The 22,897-nt window shown below is 34.6% G+C and overlaps 3 protein-coding genes across 8 annotated transcripts; 2 read left to right on the top strand and 1 right to left on the bottom strand.

Moving 5' to 3' along the window:
* The first annotated feature begins 359 nt into the window (after positions 1 to 359).
* LOC121769550 (exportin-T-like) lies at positions 360 to 6,485 on the top strand. The gene is made up of 14 exons (XM_042166395.1): positions 360 to 2,362; positions 2,472 to 2,561; positions 2,631 to 2,720; positions 2,857 to 2,961; positions 3,244 to 3,303; positions 3,533 to 3,595; positions 3,672 to 3,767; positions 4,065 to 4,229; positions 4,621 to 4,794; positions 4,896 to 4,961; positions 5,040 to 5,138; positions 5,353 to 5,499; positions 5,738 to 5,903; positions 6,010 to 6,485. The coding sequence occupies exons 1-13, from the start codon at positions 632 to 634 to the stop codon at positions 5,825 to 5,827; spliced, it is 2,976 nt and encodes a 991-aa protein (XP_042022329.1). The 5' UTR covers positions 360 to 631; the 3' UTR covers positions 5,828 to 5,903; positions 6,010 to 6,485.
* Positions 6,486 to 7,859: 1,374 nt separating this feature from the next.
* LOC121767471 (serine/threonine-protein kinase RIPK-like) lies at positions 7,860 to 9,860 on the top strand. Its single transcript, XM_042163741.1, has 5 exons — positions 7,860 to 8,275; positions 8,367 to 8,502; positions 8,584 to 8,717; positions 8,810 to 8,933; positions 9,241 to 9,860. The coding sequence occupies exons 1-5, from the start codon at positions 7,889 to 7,891 to the stop codon at positions 9,786 to 9,788; spliced, it is 1,329 nt and encodes a 442-aa protein (XP_042019675.1). The 5' UTR covers positions 7,860 to 7,888; the 3' UTR covers positions 9,789 to 9,860.
* Positions 9,861 to 16,628: 6,768 nt separating this feature from the next.
* Positions 16,629 to 19,918, bottom strand: LOC121768258 (kinesin-like protein KIN-4C). 6 transcript variants are annotated; one of them, XM_042164696.1, is made up of 10 exons: positions 19,704 to 19,918; positions 19,513 to 19,602; positions 18,986 to 19,147; positions 18,806 to 18,886; positions 18,478 to 18,549; positions 18,307 to 18,400; positions 18,202 to 18,233; positions 17,984 to 18,069; positions 17,425 to 17,496; positions 16,629 to 17,324 (listed from the first exon to the last, which is right to left on the bottom strand). In XM_042164696.1, exons 5-10 carry the CDS (start codon positions 18,514 to 18,516, stop codon positions 17,093 to 17,095), a joined length of 555 nt encoding a protein of 184 aa, XP_042020630.1. In that variant the 5' UTR covers positions 18,517 to 18,549; positions 18,806 to 18,886; positions 18,986 to 19,147; positions 19,513 to 19,602; positions 19,704 to 19,918; the 3' UTR covers positions 16,629 to 17,092. The 6 variants fall into 6 exon arrangements, with proteins under 6 accessions (XP_042020630.1, XP_042020628.1, XP_042020631.1 ...); XM_042164694.1 differs by having other exon boundaries at positions 18,806 to 19,103; XM_042164697.1 differs by lacking the exon at positions 18,986 to 19,147 and having other exon boundaries at positions 18,806 to 18,947.
* Positions 19,919 to 22,897: the final 2,979 nt, after the last annotated feature.

Raw genomic sequence — 22,897 nt, 5'->3', positions numbered from 1 at the left:
TGGAAGGAGGTAGTATTAATATAGTAGAAATAGTAGATAAATCACTGCATTTAGGTGATATTCTTCAATAAAATTGAGTTATATAAATGTTATTAAGTTGGATCGATATTTAACCTTAAGATATATATTAATGTTGATTTACTATTTCTTAACCTTTCCAATAGAGAAAATTATAATGAAGTAAATACTACTCCACCAATTTAATTTTAGACAATCTAAGCCCAACTTAATTTGAAGTCATGCAATAAATTTTTTTATGAACATATTTAGTTGAACATGAGCAGAAACCCAATACTATAAAAATAAATTTATGAAAATCTAATTAAACAGAAAAATTAGGGAAGCAATTGCCTCGAATTTAGGATTGTGCGAACTATAAATTAGGATCCCTTGAAAATCCACGTCTTCACTTTTCTTCTGTTCTTCTACCATTGCTGAATCTCTTCTCAAACCCAAGCTCTAAATAAAAAATATCGTCGATCAAAGCTTTGGAGGCTCTGTTCGTTCGATCAATTCGATAAACAAGTGGATAAATTGAGTTTATTGGTAGAACTAAGCTGAGTTGGCAATCGGGATTGGTTTTTTAAGGGTTTGAAGTTCTGATTTTAGGGTTTAGGGTTTTTGGCGAGTGATGGATGATCTCGAAAAGGCAATTCTTATAAGCTTTGATGAATCCGGCACAATTGATTCGCTGATAAAATTACAAGCAGCTGCCTTTATTCAGCAAGTTAAAGACGAACCTTCAATCAGTAGCATTTGCATAGAAAAGTTTTGTGTGTCAAACTTAGTGGAGGTTAAGTTTTGGTGTTTGCAGTGCCTCCATGAGATTCTTCGAGTTAGGTACTCGTCAATGTCGCCGGAGGAGAAGGATATGATTCGGAAATCCGTGTTTTCGATTGCTTGTGGCGAGCCTGTCCACGCTAATGACGCTAATTTGGCGAGGATTTTCGAGAGCCCGTCGTTTGTTAAGAATAAGCTTGCTCAGGTTATTGTAACATTGATTAGTTATGAGTATCCAGAAATCTGGCAATCTGTTTTTGTTGATTTCTTGAATAAACTGGGTAAAGGAGCTGCTGTGATTGATATGTTTTGTCGGGTTTTGAATGTGATGGATGATGAGTTGATTAGCTTGGATTATCCGCGTAGTGGGGAGGATGTGACTGTGGCAGGGAGGATTAAGGATGCAATGCGAGTGCAGTGCGTGCCTCAGATGGTTAGAGCGTGGTATGACATTGTTTCGATGTATAAGAATTCGAACCCTGATTTGTGTTCTAGTGTTCTGGAATCGATGAGGAAGTATGTTTCGTGGATGGACATAGGATTGATAGCCAATGATGCATTCACTAAGTTACTGTTTGAGCTTATGTTGGCGGAGGGGTTACCGGATCAGCTTCGAGCTGCTGCATCTGGCGCTGTTCTGGCAGTAGTGTCGAAAAGGATGGAGTTTAAGTCAAAGCTTGCTCTTTTGCAAAGCATTCAGATATCTAGTGTTTTTAGGTTGGTTACAGATGATAGTGGCTCGGAGTTGGTGTCTGGTGTGGCTGCGTTGCTCACGGGCTATGCAGTTGAAGTTCTGGAATGTTCGAAGCACTTGAAGCCGGAGGATGGTAGGGAAGTTTCAGTAGAGCTTCTGAATGAGGTTTTGCCATCAGTTTTCACTATCATCCAGAACGGTGAAGTTGATTCGACATTCAGCATTGTGCACTTTCTCTCAGTGTATGTTGGCACAATGAAAAACCATTCCACATTGACAGACAGGCAGCTGCTTCATTTGAGGCAAATATTGGAAGTGATCCGCGTGCAGATCCAGTTTGATCCCATGTATCGAAATAATCTGGATATATTGGACAAGATTGGGCAGCAAGAAGCAGATAGTATGGCAGAGTTTCGGAAGGATTTATTTGTTTTACTCCGTAGTGTAGGTCGTGTTGCACCAGATCTGACTCAGGTATTCATAAAAAACTCATTAGGAAATTCCGTGGCATCATCAGAAGATAGAAATGTTGAGGAAGTTGAGGCTTCTCTTTCCTTATTTTATGAGCTTGGAGAATCACTAAATGGTGATGCTATGAGGACTGGTAGTGGCCTACTTGGTGAGCTGATACCAATGCTGTTATCAACGCGATTTCCTTGCCACTCCAATAGACTCGTTGCGCATGTTTATTTGGATACAATAACAAGATACATGAAGTTTGTATCAGAGAATACACAATATATTCCAGTTGCGCTGCATGCCTTTCTTGATGAGAGAGGTATACACCATCCAAATGTCAACGTCAGCAGAAGGGCGAGCTATCTCTTCATGAGGGTTGTGAAATTGCTAAAAGCAAAGCTTGTGCCTTACATTGAGACGATCTTGCAGGTAGCAGTTCGACTTCCTGACCTTCCTATTTTGTTTCTGCAGCATATGCTTTAAAAGACGGTGTTATATTTTGGTCTCTCTGACACATTTTGTGCATATCAAATATCAGAGCCTACAGGATACAGTTGCCCAGTTTACAAGAATGGGCAGGGTCTCAAACGATGTTTTAGTATCTGAAGATGGAAGTCACATTTTCGAGGTCAGTTTTATACATAGAGGCTTTTGATTCAATAAGATAGTATCTGATGTTGTCTTTTTGTTCTCTTAGGCAATTGGCTTGTTAATAGGGATGGAAGATGTACCCCGTGAGAAACAATCTGATTATCTCTCTTCACTGCTGACTCCTCTTTGCCAGCAGGTCAAAGTTGGCATATGGCAGTATTTTTTTAAAGTTACAGTGGGGTTTTGTAGCCGCGGAGAAGTTTTTATTTACCTTTTTGAATCTGTAGTATGGCAGAAAAACCACGCTAAATTGCAATTTTATGCTTTTGCAGGTTGAGGTGGCCATCTCAAATGCTAAGCCTCAAAATCCTGAAGAGTCTCTTTTGCAGATCGAAAATATGCAGCAAATAGTTATGGCAATTAATGCTCTTAGCAAGGTGTTCATCGAGATCTCAAGTTTCTCACTTCATATTGTGCATGCTCGGTTTAGTCTATTTCTTTTCCATGATTGTAGTGTTAACAGGGAAACGGAATATGTCTAATGATGCTTCATTTTATTATGGAGATTGCCACATTCTCAATAACATATATATTTCGTTATGTTACCATAAAACATACTATGTGTCTGTCTGGGAAGTTTGTTTCCATTCTTCTGGTTTTGGGTCTGTATTAAACTGTTTTATGCAAATATTTGCTATAAATTTCTTTTGTGTGATTAGGGCTTCAGTCAGCGTCTGGTAACTACCACCCGCCCTGGAATTGGTCTCATGTTTAAAAAGGTAATTTCAAATCAACTAGTAAGTTATGAATTTTCAATTCTTCTTTGTGTACTTGATTTAGTTATCTAGTGTGGAAAAAGTTGAATTTGTTGGAGAAATGGCAATGTGTTAATTGACAGCAAGCTTTCTCCCTTGTTCTCAATGCCATCAACCACCACACACCCATTCTTTTTCACTCCCTCACAATATGCATACATTATAATTTATAATGCCTTACTATCTGTTCCAGACTTTGGACATACTCCTGCAAATCCTTGTTGTCTTCCCGAAGGTAGAACCCCTGCGAAGTAAGGTAAGAATTGCAGATCTCTCCACTTGAGTTTTCATATTTCATACACTTTCTATCTAATGGCACATTGTTTTTCCAGGTTACATCATTCATTCATCGTATGGTGGACACTCTAGGACCTTCCATATTTCCTTATCTTCCGAATGCACTTGGCCAGTTGCTAATTGAAAGTGAGGTATAAGAATTTGGTTCTTCATTTTTCTCAAATCTTATACTTGTGTTCATATGTTCTGAAATAAATGGTAGATATCGTACGAAATTGTACCCTTTTGCCTTTTTTCTTTGAACTTTTTGATGTGTCCGTGATTATATATGATGATTCTGCATTTGCTGCTACGTATTCAGTAACATGTCTAGCTGGGATACTAAGTGTGCATGTTTAATCATCAGGCTTGTGTGTTTGGATGCAATTTTTTTGTATGGAAATATACTCTCAACTAGGGTAATCATTGTTTATAATACTTTGTTGCAGCCAAAGGAATTGGTGGGTTTTCTTGTACTGCTTAATCAGCTCATCTGCAAATTTGGTACTGAAGTCCGTGACATCTTGGAATCTGTATACCCTGTTATTGCTAGTAGGGCATTCAGTATTCTCCCAGCGAATGATATTCCATCAGGGCCGGGCTGCTGCGGTGAGGTATGTGAACGATATTTGAGCTGATACGATCGAAATTACCTTTGTATGGAGTGTGCATTCGAATCATTTACAGCAGATAAACAGTTGGACCACTTATGAGTAATATGTAGCCTCTCCCTCTCTTGGCCTAAAGCTTAGAATTTGTGAATACAGCTTTAATTATAATGCTCAGGAAAATCACCTTGAAACATAACATTATAGATTCCATTTGATTTTTATCTTTGTGTTTGAATTTCTCTTTCATTTTTTTTGTGGAGTACGAGCTATTAGATATGCATTAAATCCAATGTATCAGTTATCGTGATGTCTCTTTTAATGCAAATCTCTTCATTGCAGCAATGCAGCTCACTACCAACTGTGTTTTGAATCTCAATATGGATTTTTGTCTCAGGATATTCGCGAAATGCAAGAGCTTCAGAAAACATTCTTTGTATTTCTGAATGTTATTGCTACACATGAGCTATCATCAGTCTTCCTATCCCCTAAAAGTACTCCGCACCTGGATTTGATGATGCAGTTGCTGTTATATAATTGTTGTAATCATAAGGATATCATTGTTAGAAAGGTAGAATGCAAAATTCTTGGATTTTATAAATTTGCTTACAAGCTTTTTGCTCTGATGTAGTGTAATGTGGGTTTTTATAAATATTCTTTGTAATCTTTCAGGCATGTGTTCAAGTGTTCATTAGGCTAATCAAGGATTGGTGCGCTGGTCCTTATGGAAAAGAGACGGTATCTTACTTGGAGTGTACACCTATTATTTATGCTTTGCAATCTATTTAGAATACTGAAAGTAGGTATATATTTCAGTTGCCTGGTTTTCAGAGGTTCATAATCGAGACATTTGCAGTAAATTGCTGTCTCTACAGTGTGCTGGATAAATCCTTTGAGTTTCGCGATGCAAATACTGTAAGCTTATTGTTTAGATTTTAGACATGTACTATCAATTTTCTTTTACCATTCATCGATTAAACACTGTAGCACTTATGAATTTCACCAAATTAAGTGCACGTATAAGTATATAATCTCTCTATATCTCTGCTTCTTCTCATCGTGTTTTCTCCTACTGTTTGTCCTTTGCATCGCCTAAACTAATCCACCTTTTCTTGGCATTGTTGGACAGATCCTCTTGTTTGGTGAAATAGTAACAGCCCAAAAGGTCATGTATGAGAAACTAGGCAATGATTTTCTCCTTCATTTTGTATCAAAGTGTTTTCCGAGTATTCATTGCCCTCAAGACTTGGCAGAGCAGTATTGTCAAAAGCTGCAGGTACTATCTAATGCTTTCAACACTTTCCTCGTCATCCTAGGATTTATTTTAACAGGCCATTTTTTGTAAACTATATGGGGCCTGTAGAGTTAGTAATTCTCAACTTCCAAAAGACAATAAATTAATTCAGCAATTTTAGATGGTGACAGTGCCATTTTATTTTGTGTGTCCCCTTGCACACAGACCAAACTGTTCTAGGCAGCATGATGATTTGATGTGGTGTTGTGTTTGTTATTAGGGCAACGACGTCAAGGCACTGAAGTCCTTCTACCAGTCCCTCGTAGAAAGGTTGAGACCACTACAAAATGGCAGCTTGGTTTCCAGATAACAAAATGTCCCGCTCCATGTAATACTAAACATCCTAATGTTACAGCTGTTGCTCTTCGATATTCGTCCCTAAAAAGGTTCGTCCCAGTCACTTTCTTCTCGAGAATCCATTTAAGAACTTGATTTAAATGTGTGACAAGCTATTACAATTGTTACACCTACTTAATTGCCTGAAACTTGCAGGTCTCTTTTCTTGTAAATATCATTTGTTTGTTATTCCCATGTGACATCAATTTTGTTTCGTTCGCATCATTTGGGAGAGAGTATCAGCAACCAACGCGCTCAAGATGACGACTCGGGACCTCAGTTTCTACGTTCCATATATTGAGGAAATGGTAGATTCTGTTTTTAAAACGCTACATTCCTGTTATTTCCATTCCCCGCCCTCCTCAGGCGGGTTTAGTGTGAAAATTAGCAGATTTTGTTTTCGTTAAATGTTTCCTACCTTCATTTCATTCATTCATTCATTCATTTTATATGAAGCGATTCCATACATAATCGAGTTGAGCTGCTTCCACTACACTCATTTTAATGTTATGGAGTGTGAATGAGGACATGAGGTTGTTGCTAGTGGTTTATCTTTGCTAGTTTTTTTTTTTTTAATTATTATATGTATACTACATGTCTATAAAAAATAGTAGTACTCCCTCCATTCCATAGTAGTGGAGTCATTTTGGTACGTTCCATAGTAGTGGAGTCATTTTCTTTTTTTGTAAAAGTCAACAAATTTCTTTTTACTTATTTTACTCTCTTTTACTTTATTCCTCATTCATCTCTGGCCTCTATACCTTTTTCATTTCCTACTTTATTACCCGACCCAACTCATTTGCCCGTCTCTAAATTTTTGTGTTGCAATGGTCAATGGGAAACATCTTAAAACCACCTAAATCTGCTTAAGATATTCCAATAAATCTCTAGGTCCAATATTATAATAAAGGCGTTTCAAATTGTAACTGATAGTAATAATAATAAAATTGAACTAATTATATTAGATTAAATCTTATGTGATGCTTGAATTTCATATTGTTTCCACACGGCAATAGAAATTAATTTTGGCTCTGTAACCCATTATAACAACCATATTTTTTAAAAATAAAGTAGACTATTTTGAAAATTCTCCCCATGTTTTGTAAGCATTTAATTTAACTCAATTTGGTATAGAAGTACGATATTAATAATGAATTTTCCGCGTACCACCAAAATATATATAGAAAATAAATTAAGCTCTTTCACACTTGACTCGACTATATTTAAATAAATTCAAACCAAGTTCAAAAAATTTATGGATATGCAAAATGCATACATCAAATACTGTATTTATTACAAGAAATCATTATTGCTATACAACTTGACTTTAAAATATGGAATTCTTTTAGAATGAGTCATGGAAACAAAGCAAGGTTTTCAACTGTTTTTTTAGAACATTGAAAAATAATATATAAATTATATGAAATTATACAAAATTACAACTAAATTAATTTCTTTATTAAAATATAGTTGTATCGTATTCTTCTTTGACCATCTTGATTACAATTGGATCATTTTATTCTTAAGCAAAAAACAACTTATTTAATCTCATTTTTCATTCTATCTTCATAATTAAATATTTTAATGTTTATTCTATTTAACTCACTAAATATAATTTCTTAAAATCTATATAAAAAATTGTATCAAGTGGAATATTTGAATCCATGACAATGACCAGACTCAAATCTTTAAACAGATAACAGATCTTTTAACAAAAATCATCTAATATGAACAAAGACAATAATATTCCCACTCTAAGCAATTCTCCCCCCCAATAATGACCATACCTTACAACTTGTCATCCCAAACATTAATTCAAGAAAAGCCCGACTTCCAACATTTCCATCTCTCCACACAAAACTAGTTTCCTCACTAAACAACTTTTCCAAGTCAAGCCAACAATTCCAAAAGACAATAATGTTGGAAAAAGATACATAGACTCCCTTCTCCCCACAATATATAACCCCACCCACTCATTCAATCTTTCAAAGTTCAAACACCATCAACAATAATTTCAAAAGAGAAATATAGGGAGATGGGAATCAAGAACAAGACATTAAGATGGATTCTCCCCTCTTGTTTCAAGCCCACAATCACCCACAAAATGGATCCAAGAATCCATGTCACAATTCACAACTCCAATTCAAGAATCTCCCTCTTTGACATAAGTGACCCTGCCTCACCTCTCTCCCTAAGCGACCTCTCCAACTCCAAATTCTCCTCAAATCTACACATCTTCACACACTCGGAGCTCAGGCTCATGACCAGCGACTTCTCCTCCGTCAACTTCCTCGGCGAGGGCGGGTTCGGGCCCGTGCACAAGGGCTTCGTCGACGACAAGTGCCGGCCGGGCCTCGCCCCCCAGCCTGTCGCCGTCAAGCTCCTCGACCCCGACGGCGATCAAGGCCACAGGGAATGGCTGGTGAGCGTTCCAACCATTCCCTGTCCTAATATTTTTTTTTCAAAACTAGACCTTTGACATCAGACATTAACATTACTTTTGTCTTAAACAGACAGAAGTAGTCCTTCTTGGGCAACTGAAACATCCGCACCTCGTGAAACTGTTAGGATATTGTTGCGAAGACGAGCATCGGCTTCTTGTGTACGAGTACATGGCCAGAGGCAATCTCGAAAACCAACTATTTCGAAGTAAGTTGTGTTACATTTCGTGTTTTCACTATCATCGAAACGAGACAGAGTAATTCACTTTTTTCCTCGATTTTTCCACAGGATACACCTTGCTAGCATGGGAAACTCGGATCAAGATCGCACTTGGGGCAGCAAGAGGATTAGCATTCCTCCATGGCGAAGAGAAACCGGTCATCTACCGTGATTTCAAGACTTCCAACATCCTCCTTGACTCGGTAAATTCCAAACTCTTTCCTTTCCAACACTTCTCAATCAACTCAATTGTTCTTTGTACTATCATGGTTTTAAATATTTTCTCGACTAACAGGATTACAACGCGAAGCTGTCTGACTTCGGGCTGGCCAAGGATGGGCCAGAGGGAGACGAAACACACTTGTCGACGCGTATAATGGGCACCCACGGCTACGCTGCACCGGAGTACGTCATGACAGGTAAAATGAAAACCATCACTGCTGCACCAGAGTACGTCATGACAAGAAAAAATGAAAACCATTAATCATATATGTCCCACGTCGACTTAGCAAATGATGTTAAGACCTTTTAAAATGACTAGCAAAATATATGAAAATTTGTAAGAATTTACAATTTTATAATAGTAATAAATAAATTAAAATACCATATTACACTATTGCCCTCATACTAAACAGACATGGGAAACATAATAGGCAAATCAAATTTTGTAAATTAAGACTCACTTATAATAGGTATTGTGTTATAACATGTTGCCCCTTATTTTAGGGCACTTGACAACAAAGAACGATGTATACAGCTTTGGAGTGGTCCTGCTCGAGCTGCTCACTGGGAGGCGCGCCATAGACAAAAAACGTCCTCCCAAGGAGCAGAACCTCGTTGACTGGGCTAAACCCTACTTGAAGGACCACCACAAGCTCGAATCCATAATAGACCAGCGCCTAGAAGGGCAATACTCGAGCGATGGAGCAAGAAAAGTAGCTGCATTGGCTCACCAATGCCTTAGCCACTCCCCTAAAACTAGGCCAACCATGAGCCATGTTGTCATGATCTTGGAGCTCATCGCGCAGCTCAGAGACACGCCCTTTGTCTACATCGCGCCTGCACAAGGCAGGGTGGATGCAGAGATCAAGGAGGATGAAGAGGAAGACGAGGATGAGGGGAAGACAAAAAAGGAGGCGGGGCGAAAGCAGAGGAAAAGAGGCTATAGACATAAGCATCCCATACCCATAAGGGCTCATGGTGTCTATACTGATACTCATTTGTATAGAGCTTTCAAGAATGAGATGATTGGTGTAAGGATTGAAGGGAGATAAAAGTGGAAATTTGAGCTAATTTTTTGTTGATTTTGATGTACATTGGTTGTGTAGAAAATTTTGTACAATTTCTTTGACGACCCTTTTGTTTGTGGAAAAAATCAAGAATTTGTCATTTTTGATCATTTTAATAGGGTTACCTTTTTGGGTTGTTTTAGGAGATTAATGTTGAGAAGTGTTTGTTTTTTAAGACATGTTCCCACCAAACCAAACATAGAAGTATTAATGTATAGCAACATCAATGTCACAACTTTCCTCTTCCACTAACCTAAATTCTTACTTGAATAGCAATACTCTCGAGATTGGATATGACTTGAAGGAATTGGACTATATTATATTATCTCTAGGTAGACTGGACTCGCGCAACATAGGACTCGCCAAATTAGGGCTATGGTTTAGTTATTGTATATCGTTAGGATTTTTCTTTTCTTGCCTTTTGTGGTTATTAGATTCTTCTTCGTTTGCCTTGTTAGAGGAGATTTTATTGTTTAACATGTGGCGTTATTTGAATATGTTGTAATCTCTGGTGATCTTGTGCTGTTTGGATTATCATCATTTCCTAACATCGAATATTTTTACACTCATCAAGAAAAAATCTGAGATCGATATATATATCTCAAGAGTCAAGACACCAAAGTGGGATTGTAACAACATGAGGAGACTTAGGCCAACTATTTTCAAGTGGAAACATGTTGGCTCACATCTAGACTTTGAAAAAGCAAAAATTAATTTTTACTATCTTTCTTCATTTTTTTTTTCTAGATATCATCAGCTTTTATTGACATTTGTATCACTAGGAAAAATAGACTCGAGGTCGTGTATGTTGAAATTAAAGTTTTTGTTGTATATAATTTCTCAAATTAAAGAATCATTATGGAGGAAGACTTGGAAAGCATTTCATGAAGCTACATATCTTATTGAGGTCCATGTATTTTAGGCCAATTACGAAAAAAGTAAGTCTGAAATTTGACCTACTATTTTTTAGATCTTTGATTTTATTTTAATAAATTATAGAAATTCCCTAGGTTCACCTCCCTATGCAAAATGCATTATGAATTCCTTGAATGAGATATTTGAATTGTTTTATAAATTATTATACTCCTAAATTTGTTGACTTCTATCTATGCATAATTGTGAAACACACACTCAATTATGAAAAAAAAATGTTTCATCTATCCCATCATAATTAAGATAATGCTTTTAAACAAGAAAATTAAGAAATTAATATTTAGTGAGTTAAATGGAGAGAAAATAAATTAAGAGAAAAAAAATTAGTAAAAAAAATAAAGTAAGAAATAGTTCAAGTAGAGTAGGACAATCCAAAATAAATTACAGCTTAATTACGGTGAACCGAATAAAGTATGGTAAATAATTATGAAACAAATAATAAAACTAATTAAAAATAGTTCTTTATTTACTCTTGTAACAACGATGACTCGAATCTCGACCTATTAATTAGAAAAGAATAATTTTATTTAAGATGTGTATTATAATCTAGTTAAAACTCCACGCTCTAACATTTAGTATAGGCAATCTTGTTTTGTTTATTTATTTTCATCTTCCTTCTAAGTACTTTACTATGTCCTAATCCAAATTCATGGAATTTGACATGTACTATTAAACTTCTTATCTGAACAATGACTTCTTCACGTGACTTGACAAAACAGGTAAACAAATTTACTTATAACTTTTGGATTTAAATGATATAAGTCGCCTTCGTATAATCGTTTGTACAATCAGTTTCTTGTTTTGTACCTTAGGGAAAAGAGTTGGCAATTTTCCTCACAGTTACACAAATTGATTACGTTATTATATGACATTTGATTTAAATATCATGGCACCGACCAATTACAGTAGAATTTTGAGAAAGGAGAAATTTCTAGGTTATCAAGAGTGGGTCACCTTAAAGTTGCCTAATACTAATAAATTATTTATTTTATGTTAATTGTCATGTAGGTAAAACTTTGACAATGGCTATGCAAAAAATCTAGAAATATGTGACTGGTTTATTTATATCTTATAGCACTAAAGACTTATGGGTTAAAGAATTCTAATCAGTACTAATAGTAAAGCAATTTTGGGTGTCACATAGATCTATTCCTTTTTTATTGGATTGTTAAAATTTGGATATGGACTCGTATTTAGTGATATATTTATAAATATCTATCCAATCAATCACACCTACATTATTTTGAGTAAAATGTAATATACATATATTATGTGAACACCATTTACGAGCAACACTTTTATTTAGTGTGTGTTGTTGATCCTCTCTGTGTTGTTTTATTAGTTTATCTTGATTCCAATACCCTAGATATTTTTATTGACATCATTATATTAGAAATTAATTAATATTTTAAGATTATTTTTTTTACTATTATTTATATAGCTGAAGTAAATGAATAAAATAATAAATAGAGATTTTGATTTGTATGTCTTTATAAAATTAATAACATCAATAAATTTTTTAAGATATTATTAATCAAATTAAATGTACAAAATAAAAATAATGAATTAAACAAAAATAGTGCTCACAGTCGATACTTACATTTGAATTTGGGCTTTAATTTCTTCATACCAGCCCAGTCCTTTTATTTCAAGAAAGCTGGCCCACTTAATTAAATCCTTCCACTACATTTCATCAAAAAGATTTTCCCTTGGAAAAGACCAATGCTTTAAATCTATAATCTAAAGCATCAAAATCAAAATGTACATTTATCTTTTCTCTTTATTTTATTCATTCACCAATCCGTACGTAACAAATAAACTAGAAACTTAGTAACGAACCTTAATACCAGCTATTTTGACAAAAATAACATACTACTAGTGGTTCTATAAGTTCTAACACCTAATTCATTTCATTTTCATTTTTCATTTTTCATTTTTATGTACACCAACTTACATTCAGTGATAAATTTGCATAGTTTTTTATTTATTCGTAATATATATTACTGCTATATAGAGTAGTAGGTAATTAAATGACACTTGAATTATTACTTGCAATTTCAAATAATTCCATATATAGATAGAAAAAATGTCGCCTATCATGTATAGGTCATTAGATTCGATTTTCCTATTAAATCTCTACTATGACAAGTTATATGGGATGCAAGGCTCGATTGGATTACCTTCATGCCCAACGCGTATTTAATCCGGATAGATTCATTGGAAAGAATACTGATGTCAAGGGACAAGAATACTGATTTCTAACGCAACTTCGAGTAGTCAACAAGGACGAGTAACGAAGAAGTTATGAGCATCTGAATATTTCAAAATATACGATAGATGGGGATGCCTAGGGTGTTTTCGTGCAAACTCGACGAAGAGATAATCAGATAATGACCATACCCTACTGTTGACTATCAAATATGATTTCATACCCTGCTGTTGCCCATAAAATATGATTTCTAACGCTACTTCGAGTAGTCAACAAGGACTAGTAACGAAGAAGTTATGGGCCTCTGAAGATTTCAAAATATACGGTAGAGAGGGATGCCTAGGGCATTTTCGTGCAAACTCGACGAAGAGATAATCAGATAATGACCATACCCTACTGTTGTCCATCAAATACGATTTCTAATGCAACTTCGAGTAGTAAACAAGGACCAGTAACGAAGAAGTTATGGGCATCTGAATATTTCAAAATATACGGTATAGTGCTAGAAAACGACGTAGAATGAGGAATTTTTTGAATAATATGGAATTAGTCAATTAAGTAATATTCACCTGTAAGCAAGTTTGTTTATTAATATATGTCAATGTACATTAGTAGTTAAATGAAATGGATCATTTAGGAATATGAAATGCAATTCCTATTATGTTTTTCAATGTTCTTGGTTGAACCAGCTATTCATTGCTTTTTTTAATGCCCCCAGCCCCTTAATTTAATGCCTTCATAAATATAGTTGTGCTGGTAGACTACCTAATCCATATGCAAGTTCATGTCCCTGTCCAACAATTATAATTCATCACTACCTCAAATTATCACGTGCATGTCTCCAACTATCTGAACCCTGATTAACATATCTATGTGACAATCAAAGAATCGAAGGAGTAATAAACTAATACAACTATGGGCCGATATACCATGATTTAAATCCTAATCCCTATCGTAGATACATATTTTTACAAACTTACCATAACAAATAAAAAATAAATAAAAATCAGACTATTATGAATAATAGTACCATGTGTACATAATCACAACCTTGTCATGCAATATTACCTCGTGTTTTAACATTTTGTCCCATTCCACTAAAAATTAAAAGCACAATCTCTCCATCCAAAAAAGTTTACATTTTGGTACATTCACAAAAAAAATACTACTACTCTTTTTATTTACAAAAAAAGTACCTCACAATATATAATCTTCAGTATATCAATTTATTATTTTAATCTTTTTATTACAGTATATGCTCATCATTTTCTTTACTCGTATTTTTTAATTTTACTACCATTACCTTTTATAAGATTATGTGATTATTTTCCAACTCAAGATACTCCAATCACTTATTTAACCTTATTTTTGGTAGAAGTAGAGAATATATAAATTAGACCAAGTCGAATTATTGTACTCCAACTAACAAAAAATAAAAGAAACAGGCTGCCACCAATTAATTCCAATTTCCAAGCACTAAAAATTCAACATGTAGTTTGACTTCATAACAAATACGTACTACTAATAATTGGACAACACCGCATGTTCTTGTTGACTTTTATTGATCAAACAAACATTATTTACTGCAATTGATCCCTAAAACCTCCAATCAAAGTCAAATCACTTGTGATTTAATTTCACAGTTTTTTTTTCTTAATTATGACTATTTTCTTGATTTCAACAAAGATTCGGAAAAATTGCATGTTAAACGAATTTAGTTGATTAGTCTGGTACGGGTGTTTATGCTATTGCCTAAATTTCAGTTATGAATCAAAATAGAAACATATTCCATAATTTCCATACATGAATTGGTGGTGGTTTCTAGTTGAAATGTTGTATTGACAACAAAGCGCATCTCAGTTGGTAAGACGCTTCACCTTCAACCTCTAGGTCGTACTTTGAGTCATCACGGGGAGTCGGGGATAGATGGGGAACTCTTGTTGATCATCATAAAAAAAAGGGTTGAAATGTTGTGTTCGTTTGAAACTGTGTATTGCACTACTCCCTCCGTCCACAAAATGTTGTCCATATTTGACTCAGCACGAGTTTTAAGAAATATGAAGAAAAGTGAGTGAAAAAAGTTGATGAAATGTAGACCACATATTTGTTTCCTCTTTTTGTCCATCCAGGTGAATTCTAGATATTTTTCAGATACAAAAGTAATGGATTACTTGTTCAATCTATCATAACTATGTCTAGTGGATTTATCAAATTTATCGAACGTTTACAATTTAACAATGACATCTAGCTCTAATTATTTATACTAGGAGTATCTCATTAATTCAACTTGTCAATTCTAATCAAATCTTTTAAACTTGCATCAATTTTTATTATTAGAATTCAATTTTAACGTGGGAATTGTGACACGGGTGTTTCAGTATACGACCTAGGAGTATTTTGTTTCCAAAAATAAGTTATATACAAAATATCACTCCTAATATTTTATTTTTAGTTTTAATGTTTAGAATCGATTATCTAATAATGAATTGATTACATTTACGAGTTAAAAAGATTGAAATATACGGTAATTCGTAAATTGAAAAACTAAGATAAATTAAATTGATATAACTATTAAACAAATAAAATAAAGAAACTTCAAATTTTAGGATAAATTTAATAGTAAAATCATTATAGGTCGCAATACATTTAATCATTAACCCCAAAAATAGTAGTACTACTACTTATGTAATGTTTTTGATACCTTAGTGTAGAATTGTAGATAAAGAGCTTCAATCAAATGGCGCCATCACCATTAAGGCATTAACTAATTAAATATATTTAGTTTTGGGATTATGCCTAACTACCGACGGTGGATTTAAGTACTCTGTCGCTTATAATTAACTAAAGGTGGGCACCTCCCAGTTTAGTGCAATTTAATTTGTCTATATTTAAAAACTAGTATATAATGGAGTTTTTCTCCTCAACTTATATATATTAGTGTAATCTAACCAACTTAGATAACAATATAAAATCTAAAACTACTAATTTAATCTACGATATAGTTAACCAACCAAACAACATAAATTTAATACTAATTTAATCTCAAATACGTATTGTATATCTTAATTTATCCGATAACGCAGTACATCATTATTATCTTGTCTTAGAGAATGACACATTTTAGTAAATGTTAAATTCTCTAAATACCATCAAAAGATCACTTTTTTTTCATGCCTATTGTTGTTGATGGCCTACATGTGTTGTGTTGAGCAGCAAGATCATGACTAGTCTATGCTTCCTCCTGCAGCATGTCTTTCATGCTTGCTTCCTTATTTCTGCATCTATTAGTCACACAGCTGCACGACGAACTACAACTTCCATTCACAACACGGTATTCACACCTCAAGGTTTTGCAGGAAGAATTTCTGCTGCAAGTACAACATACCCCTAAATATCTTCTTTTCGATTGGCGTCTTTCCCTTTCTCTTGTTTGGCCCTACTCGCCATCCTCATCATTCTCTAGATTTGGTTTTTCGTCATCTGATGTATCCATTTCTTCTAGAAGCTCCAAATCATATGCTCCACTACTGAGAACTGTGGAGCTTCCAATCATTATATTGTTGAAAATAAATCATATCAAGAAAATGTTTTTCTTCCTTTAAAATGAAGTAGAAGAAGAAAGTTAAAAAGTCATCAAGCTAAGAAATTCATAAACCACCGGAAGGTTATGGCAAAATTACTTACATGATGCCAAGTTAAAAAGGAAGTTCATAACTGTTGGATATTTGACACACAAAATATAGGAACACTCAATAAGAATGAAATATGGAGGATAAGTATTAATATGCTTTTCACAAAAGGATTACAAAATACACTCAAACAAATAGTGCTTCAACACTTCAAAGCTTTCTTCTCTCTTTCTTACTTTGAGCTACGGCTCTTTCTCTATCTCACTCACAATTCTTACTTGATTAATTGTGTACGTACTACTACTAAACACCTAATGCCTATTTATAGGCAATCTAAGTCGGTTACACCAAACTAGAAAATTCTAGTATTCTAATTTAATATTTCTAATTCCTATTTTTAGACTATACTAGATAATTCTAATAACTTAATAATACAAGTTGCACAACAACTTTTAATCTTCTAGAATCCTCCGGCCACTTCATCATAATCTCATATTTTCTTGATTTCTCCACAATGTTCACCAAGCTTCCAATACTTTAATATTCCTTAATTGTGAAGTAATTGAGTTTACTAATTTCAACAATAACATTATTTGCTTCAGCAAGAGACCGAACTTGGTTCCACCTTCCTCACGCTCCTCAGCTTCTGATAGTTGAGATGCCATGGAAACAAGGGTGCTTGAAGAGGTAGCAAGCATATTCTCAAGGGCAAAAATCCTAGCACCAGGAGACATTGCTTCTAGGAACTCACTACAGTTGATGAACTAAATAAATTATTTAGTCAACGGAATAATATATATGAAAAAGAAAACATTTAATATTGTTGAAAACTTGGTCTGTAACTTCAGACCAGAAGTTCTGCTGCTTCTCAATCAATGCTTCTTCTTTCAGCCTTGCAAGCTCTTCAGCCATTCGAGCCCTCCTATATGTATATAGAGATCATAAACAATAAGAATATGGGCTATATGTACAAAATTATAGAGCAAGTGATCTTTAAAAACCTCCATCACGAGTTATAACATATGAGATTATTGCTAATTCTAGTGGGTTGATATATATTTGCACAGGATTAAAAATGGGTAACAATGCTTTTGCTTCATAACATAAAGGTAATTAGTTACACGCCCTCCTTCCAGACCACCCTACCCCTCCAAATTGCATATAAACTCTATGCATTGTCCAAAAGTGGTAACAAACAAAAAGGTTTACTGGCTGTTCCTTATGCCAAATTGCAGATATAAATAAAACTGTTCATCTAGACCAAAATATGGAAGGTAAAACAAAATACCAGATGTGAGCCATAGATGAATGAAGTTGCTAAGAAAAGAAAATAAAAACTGAAGTGCTATGATACATATCAACTGCAAAAGTAGAATGGACATGATTAGTGAGAGTGATTGTGCACTTACTCTTTCATTTGCCGCTCATACTCTGACCGCACCTCATGCACTCCAATAGTTACCTCAAGTTCGTGTTCAATAGCCTGCACTAATACCTTGACGACGAAAGAAGATATGGTGATGACATTAAATTATTGGATTTACACAATTACAATAACCAATAACAAGAATGTACAAATGAGAGGGGGAAATGTTTTCCCCTCTGGTAGAGACACCTAGACACATACCGGGATTCCAGGATCTTTGTTACTTCCTACACCTGCATAAATGTCATAATATTATAAGAATCTTTTACTATTATGCAAAATGAATATGATCAAATAGAATTGAACCAGATGTTTCACGTGATGAAGCTTTCCGAGAATCTAGCAACTCTTTAAGACGCTTTGTAGCATTTGCAGCCTCTTCAGTTTTTCGTTGCAAAACCTGACATGAAACAATTGATCATAAAATCCAGATATCTTCAATATTAAAGAATTATGACTATGTGTAAACATAATTACCAGCTTTTGCCTCTGGTTTAGTGCCAATAGCTTATGCATCTCATATTCATTCCTTCTTCCTTCCTTTTTTAGCTATAGAAAAGACACTCCCAAATGGTCAGTTAGTTACATACAGAATTAAGATAAAGCAACTTCACCTCACAGATTTTTTCCTTAGGAATTTGTTTTCTATACGATGTATTGTTCAATACATTAAGCAACTGGACTGAAAAGAGCTTTAAGAAAACCAGACATTTTACTTTCAAAATTTATGACAAAGGTATTGCTAAAAGTGTGAATTACATTGATCTGTAACAGGTCAAATTTTCACAAAGAGCAAAAGGCTTACATTCTCCGAACTCCATAAGTTCAAGGATTTGCTCGGCAGAAGCCACAATTTCTTCTCTTAAACCGCAACAAAGATGCCTCGCTTCATTTTCAAAAGATGAATTGTTGCATACACACATAGTGCTCTCCTCATTAATATGTTACTAACATTAAGATATGTAAAGCAAAATTACATTTCTACCTCAATTTCAACTCTCATGAATCTGAAGTCTTCTATGTTCAGGGGCTAACAAGTCATTTATCTCCTCGTTGTAAATTTCCAAGTATGATATACGCAAAAGAAACTCTCTATCCATTTCCTTTTTAGGAGAAAGATGAAAACCATGTATTAGGACTACACAACCTACAATAACAAACAAACCTCTAAGAACCAAATGCACCAGAGGGAACAAACTGCATAATTGTTCACATAATTATGCAACAAAGAAGCCAAAAGGTGGGTAAAGCTAGAACAACTACATGTTGTATAATGCAAAGAGATCGTGGATAGCTAAGGGGATAACTCTGGACTCCGACTTTGATCCACACATCGTATGCGTTTTTCCACTACTAGTTTGCCCATATGCAAAAACAGTCCCTAACCAGAAAAAATTATAAATGCACAAAAACAGTCCCTAAACCATAACCAGAAATAGAGAGAGCGGAAACGGAAATGGAAGCAATATTGGCATAAAATGCTAATTTGATGACTTCCTAACGAATTCATACCATTGAAACCACAAACTGCCGCTGCCACAATATCTCTTGTCCTAGCATTGTAAACATCCCGAGTTCTGCAATCTTCTCCAAAAATTTGATCTGCACGTTGAATTAAAACCACAGAAGGAGAAAAACGAAAACATGAATACGAAGCGAAAGTTCAAAAGCAAAAAATTGAGCAAAATTAAGTTAGAATCTACCAAAATCGAATTTGGTGGTGGGTTGGTTGGGTATGTAAATGGAATTCCCGGAAATGCGCCAAGGGCTGGCCTTGGCGTCTTCGGCGGAGAGGGGCCTAGCTCTTACTGAGACGTGTATCCTCTCCATCTCTCCTTCGACTGTGTGTGATGTTAGAGAGAGAGCAAAGCTACTGGGAGTTGAAAAGGGTTGAGATGAATTTTCCCGCCTCCCTAAATTTGGGTAATGATTCAATTAATTTTTACAACATTTGAAATCGTGTCTACGTCCATATACCATGCGGAGTAAGTACTAGTAGTATATTTTTTTCTCTATATTTATATTTATGTGAAAATTGTTATTTATTATGATTATCTATTGTATTTACAATAATGTGTTTTTATGGTCAATTTCATCCTGTGGTATTGTTTCTATGCGATTGTAAAGTAACATAGTAGGTTAAGGTTTATGTTCAGAAATTGGGGATAAATTATCGTTCATGATTTTGATGAATTTGGAGTCGAATTCTTAAAATTAAGGGTTCATCCTATTGAATTTGGGGTTGAATTAGTATAATTTAGGGTTGAATTTTGTTTTTAAAATATTAATTTTTAATGGATTGATATTAGAGGAATAATTTATATTAATTGGTTTTTGTTTAGGAATTTGTGGATGAATTTTATGTTTGAAATGTAGTTTGTAACTTCGTTTTTTATATTTTGAACAAACTCGACGAAGAGATAATCAGATCATGACCGTACCCTACTGTTACCCATCAATCCTCCCTCGCCTTCTTAATAACCCTGGGCGCCTTTATCAGCTCCGACATCGCCCACTCCACCATCGAGGCCGAACTCTCGGTCCCAGCAGCTAACAAATTCTAAACATAATCCAAAAGAAACGTTAACACACACTTATAACTTATTTAAAAAAACAATAAATTCAATCCATAGATTTGACTATCAGAAAACTTGTTCACAATGATTGTGTAAAATAACATATTCCACGGTCGATCATAAAACTTGTTCCACATCAATTGTGTAAAATAACATATGACAGTATATAGCATTCAACCACGGTCCACGAGCACACTAGTTCAACACTAGTCATACCAGAGTAAACGCTTTGACCCCGTTTCTCTCAATCTTCACCTCCAAGTATGATCACCTCCAATCTTCACCTGACCTCTCAATCTCTCAAACCCGGATCCTCGACCCGAATGTACTCGTACTACTCGAGGCGGCGCGGGCTGAAGAGCCCCACGTGATGTCGGAGTAGTTGTAGGTGGTGTATTTTCCGGCGGAGGTTTTGGGCCGCGAGGCGAAGGTGAGGTCCATTGTCTTGAGGAAGAGCTTCGCGGCCGCGACCGAGGAGGCGACGACACCGGAGTCAAGCCAAGCTTGAGGTGCATTATCGGGCCGTGTTGGAGTGAGAGGTCGTGGATGGAGCGGTGGGGTGGCGGGCCGATGAGATTGAGGCTAGGGCTAGGGAAAAATACCGAAATACCGAAATACCGGCCTTATCGTACCGAAAAAATATCGAAAATACCGAATTTTTGGTATACCGTGACTTTCGGTACGGTATGATACCTTACCGAAAAATTTTGGTAAGGTAACGGTATGGATTTTCAAATACCGCGGTATACCGCTGCATACCGAAATTCGGTATATACCGTAAATTAAGGTATATACCGTAAACTAAGGTATATACCATAAAAATATAAGCACAATTATATATAAAATATATTTTATATATTTTTAAATTATAAAATCTATTGTGAAATATAAATATAATTATGAATAAATTATATTTAATTTATTTTTAAAATTATAAAATATAAATAATATTCTAAAAACTCTAATTTTCTATTTTAATTGATGTTGAAAGTCAGGTATACCGAACTTCGGTATGGTATACCGAAAATGAGGTACGGTATCGGTATGGAAATTCGTCATACCGAAGTTCGGTATACCGAAAACTTTGGTAAGGTAAAGGTATGATTTTTTCGCATACCGTATTTACGGTAAGGTATACGGTATGGTAGTTTCGGTAAGGTATACCGTACCTACCCACCCCTAATTGAGGCTGCCTATCACGGGCCATGGTTTCGGGCCGGGCGGGAGGTTTAGTTTTTTTTGTGGGAAGAATTTTTTAAGGATGTGTAGTGTAACTAAGGTCTAAGGTGAGTGTGATCACTATGGAAATTGGTAGGATTTGATTTTCTTCCATTTCTAAATGTGAAAGAGAGAATTGAGGTTTATGGATGAGTTAAGAGGGATTTGAGGTGTATTTTTATAGGCACTTTGTGTAAGTATTAGTGAGTTTAAAATAACAAAACATGATAGGAGTCTATAGATTTTTAATAGTCGATGCGACATAAATTATGTAAAATTAATAAAATGGAGAAGATAAAGAGAAAATTAGGTTAAACTATTGTTAGAAGAAAATAAAGTGTACTTAAAAATAGAAGATGAATAATTTTTATGTGATAAATGCAATCCTATTTTATGTCAAAAAATCCATTTTTGTTTGAATAGAAAATGATTTTGGCAAATATTTTAATAATTAATTTAATTAAAAAGGCTTTTGGGCTTTTAAATGCTACGTGGATTTAAATAAAATATTAAATTAGAACTTTTAACATGTAAATCGTATTGTTCAGTAATTATATGAAGCAAATTAAAGTTATAATTTGATAAGAATCAATGCAATTTACTCATAAATTTTAGATGAGTTTGTCATTGTACATAAAAATACTAAAAGAGAGAATTTAGTGTAAAAGAATTCATTTTTTTGAGGTTCTTTCAATTTTGGCCCATTTGTGATTAGAATCTGGGTTTGGGCTGGGCCGAGAAGTTAATATTTTAGAATAAATATAAAAGAAAATAAAAACTATGCTTCAAATATCAAGGATCAAGATGTCAGAAACTTATTAAATTAACATAGAAAAACATTAAATTATTTATATACCAAGATGCGGCTCAGTATATGTTTCTTGTGATTATAGATTTGGTTTTTATATTTATGAATCTCTGTCCCACATCTTTAATAACCAGAAAAAACAAAATTTTAATCATTATTTTACAAAGAAGATAAGATACTGGATTTATCGTCAGCTGTCATGGGTAGACCTTTTGGAATTGAACATATTTTAGCAAATAAATTATCCATTATTGGTCGATCATCTGATTTAATTTTCTATTACTTGTCTATCCAT

Source organism: Salvia splendens, chromosome 15, assembly GCF_004379255.2.
Source record: "Salvia splendens isolate huo1 chromosome 15, SspV2, whole genome shotgun sequence".
NCBI lineage: Eukaryota > Viridiplantae > Streptophyta > Magnoliopsida > Lamiales > Lamiaceae > Salvia > Salvia splendens.
This window is presented reverse-complemented; position numbering and strand designations above follow the sequence as displayed.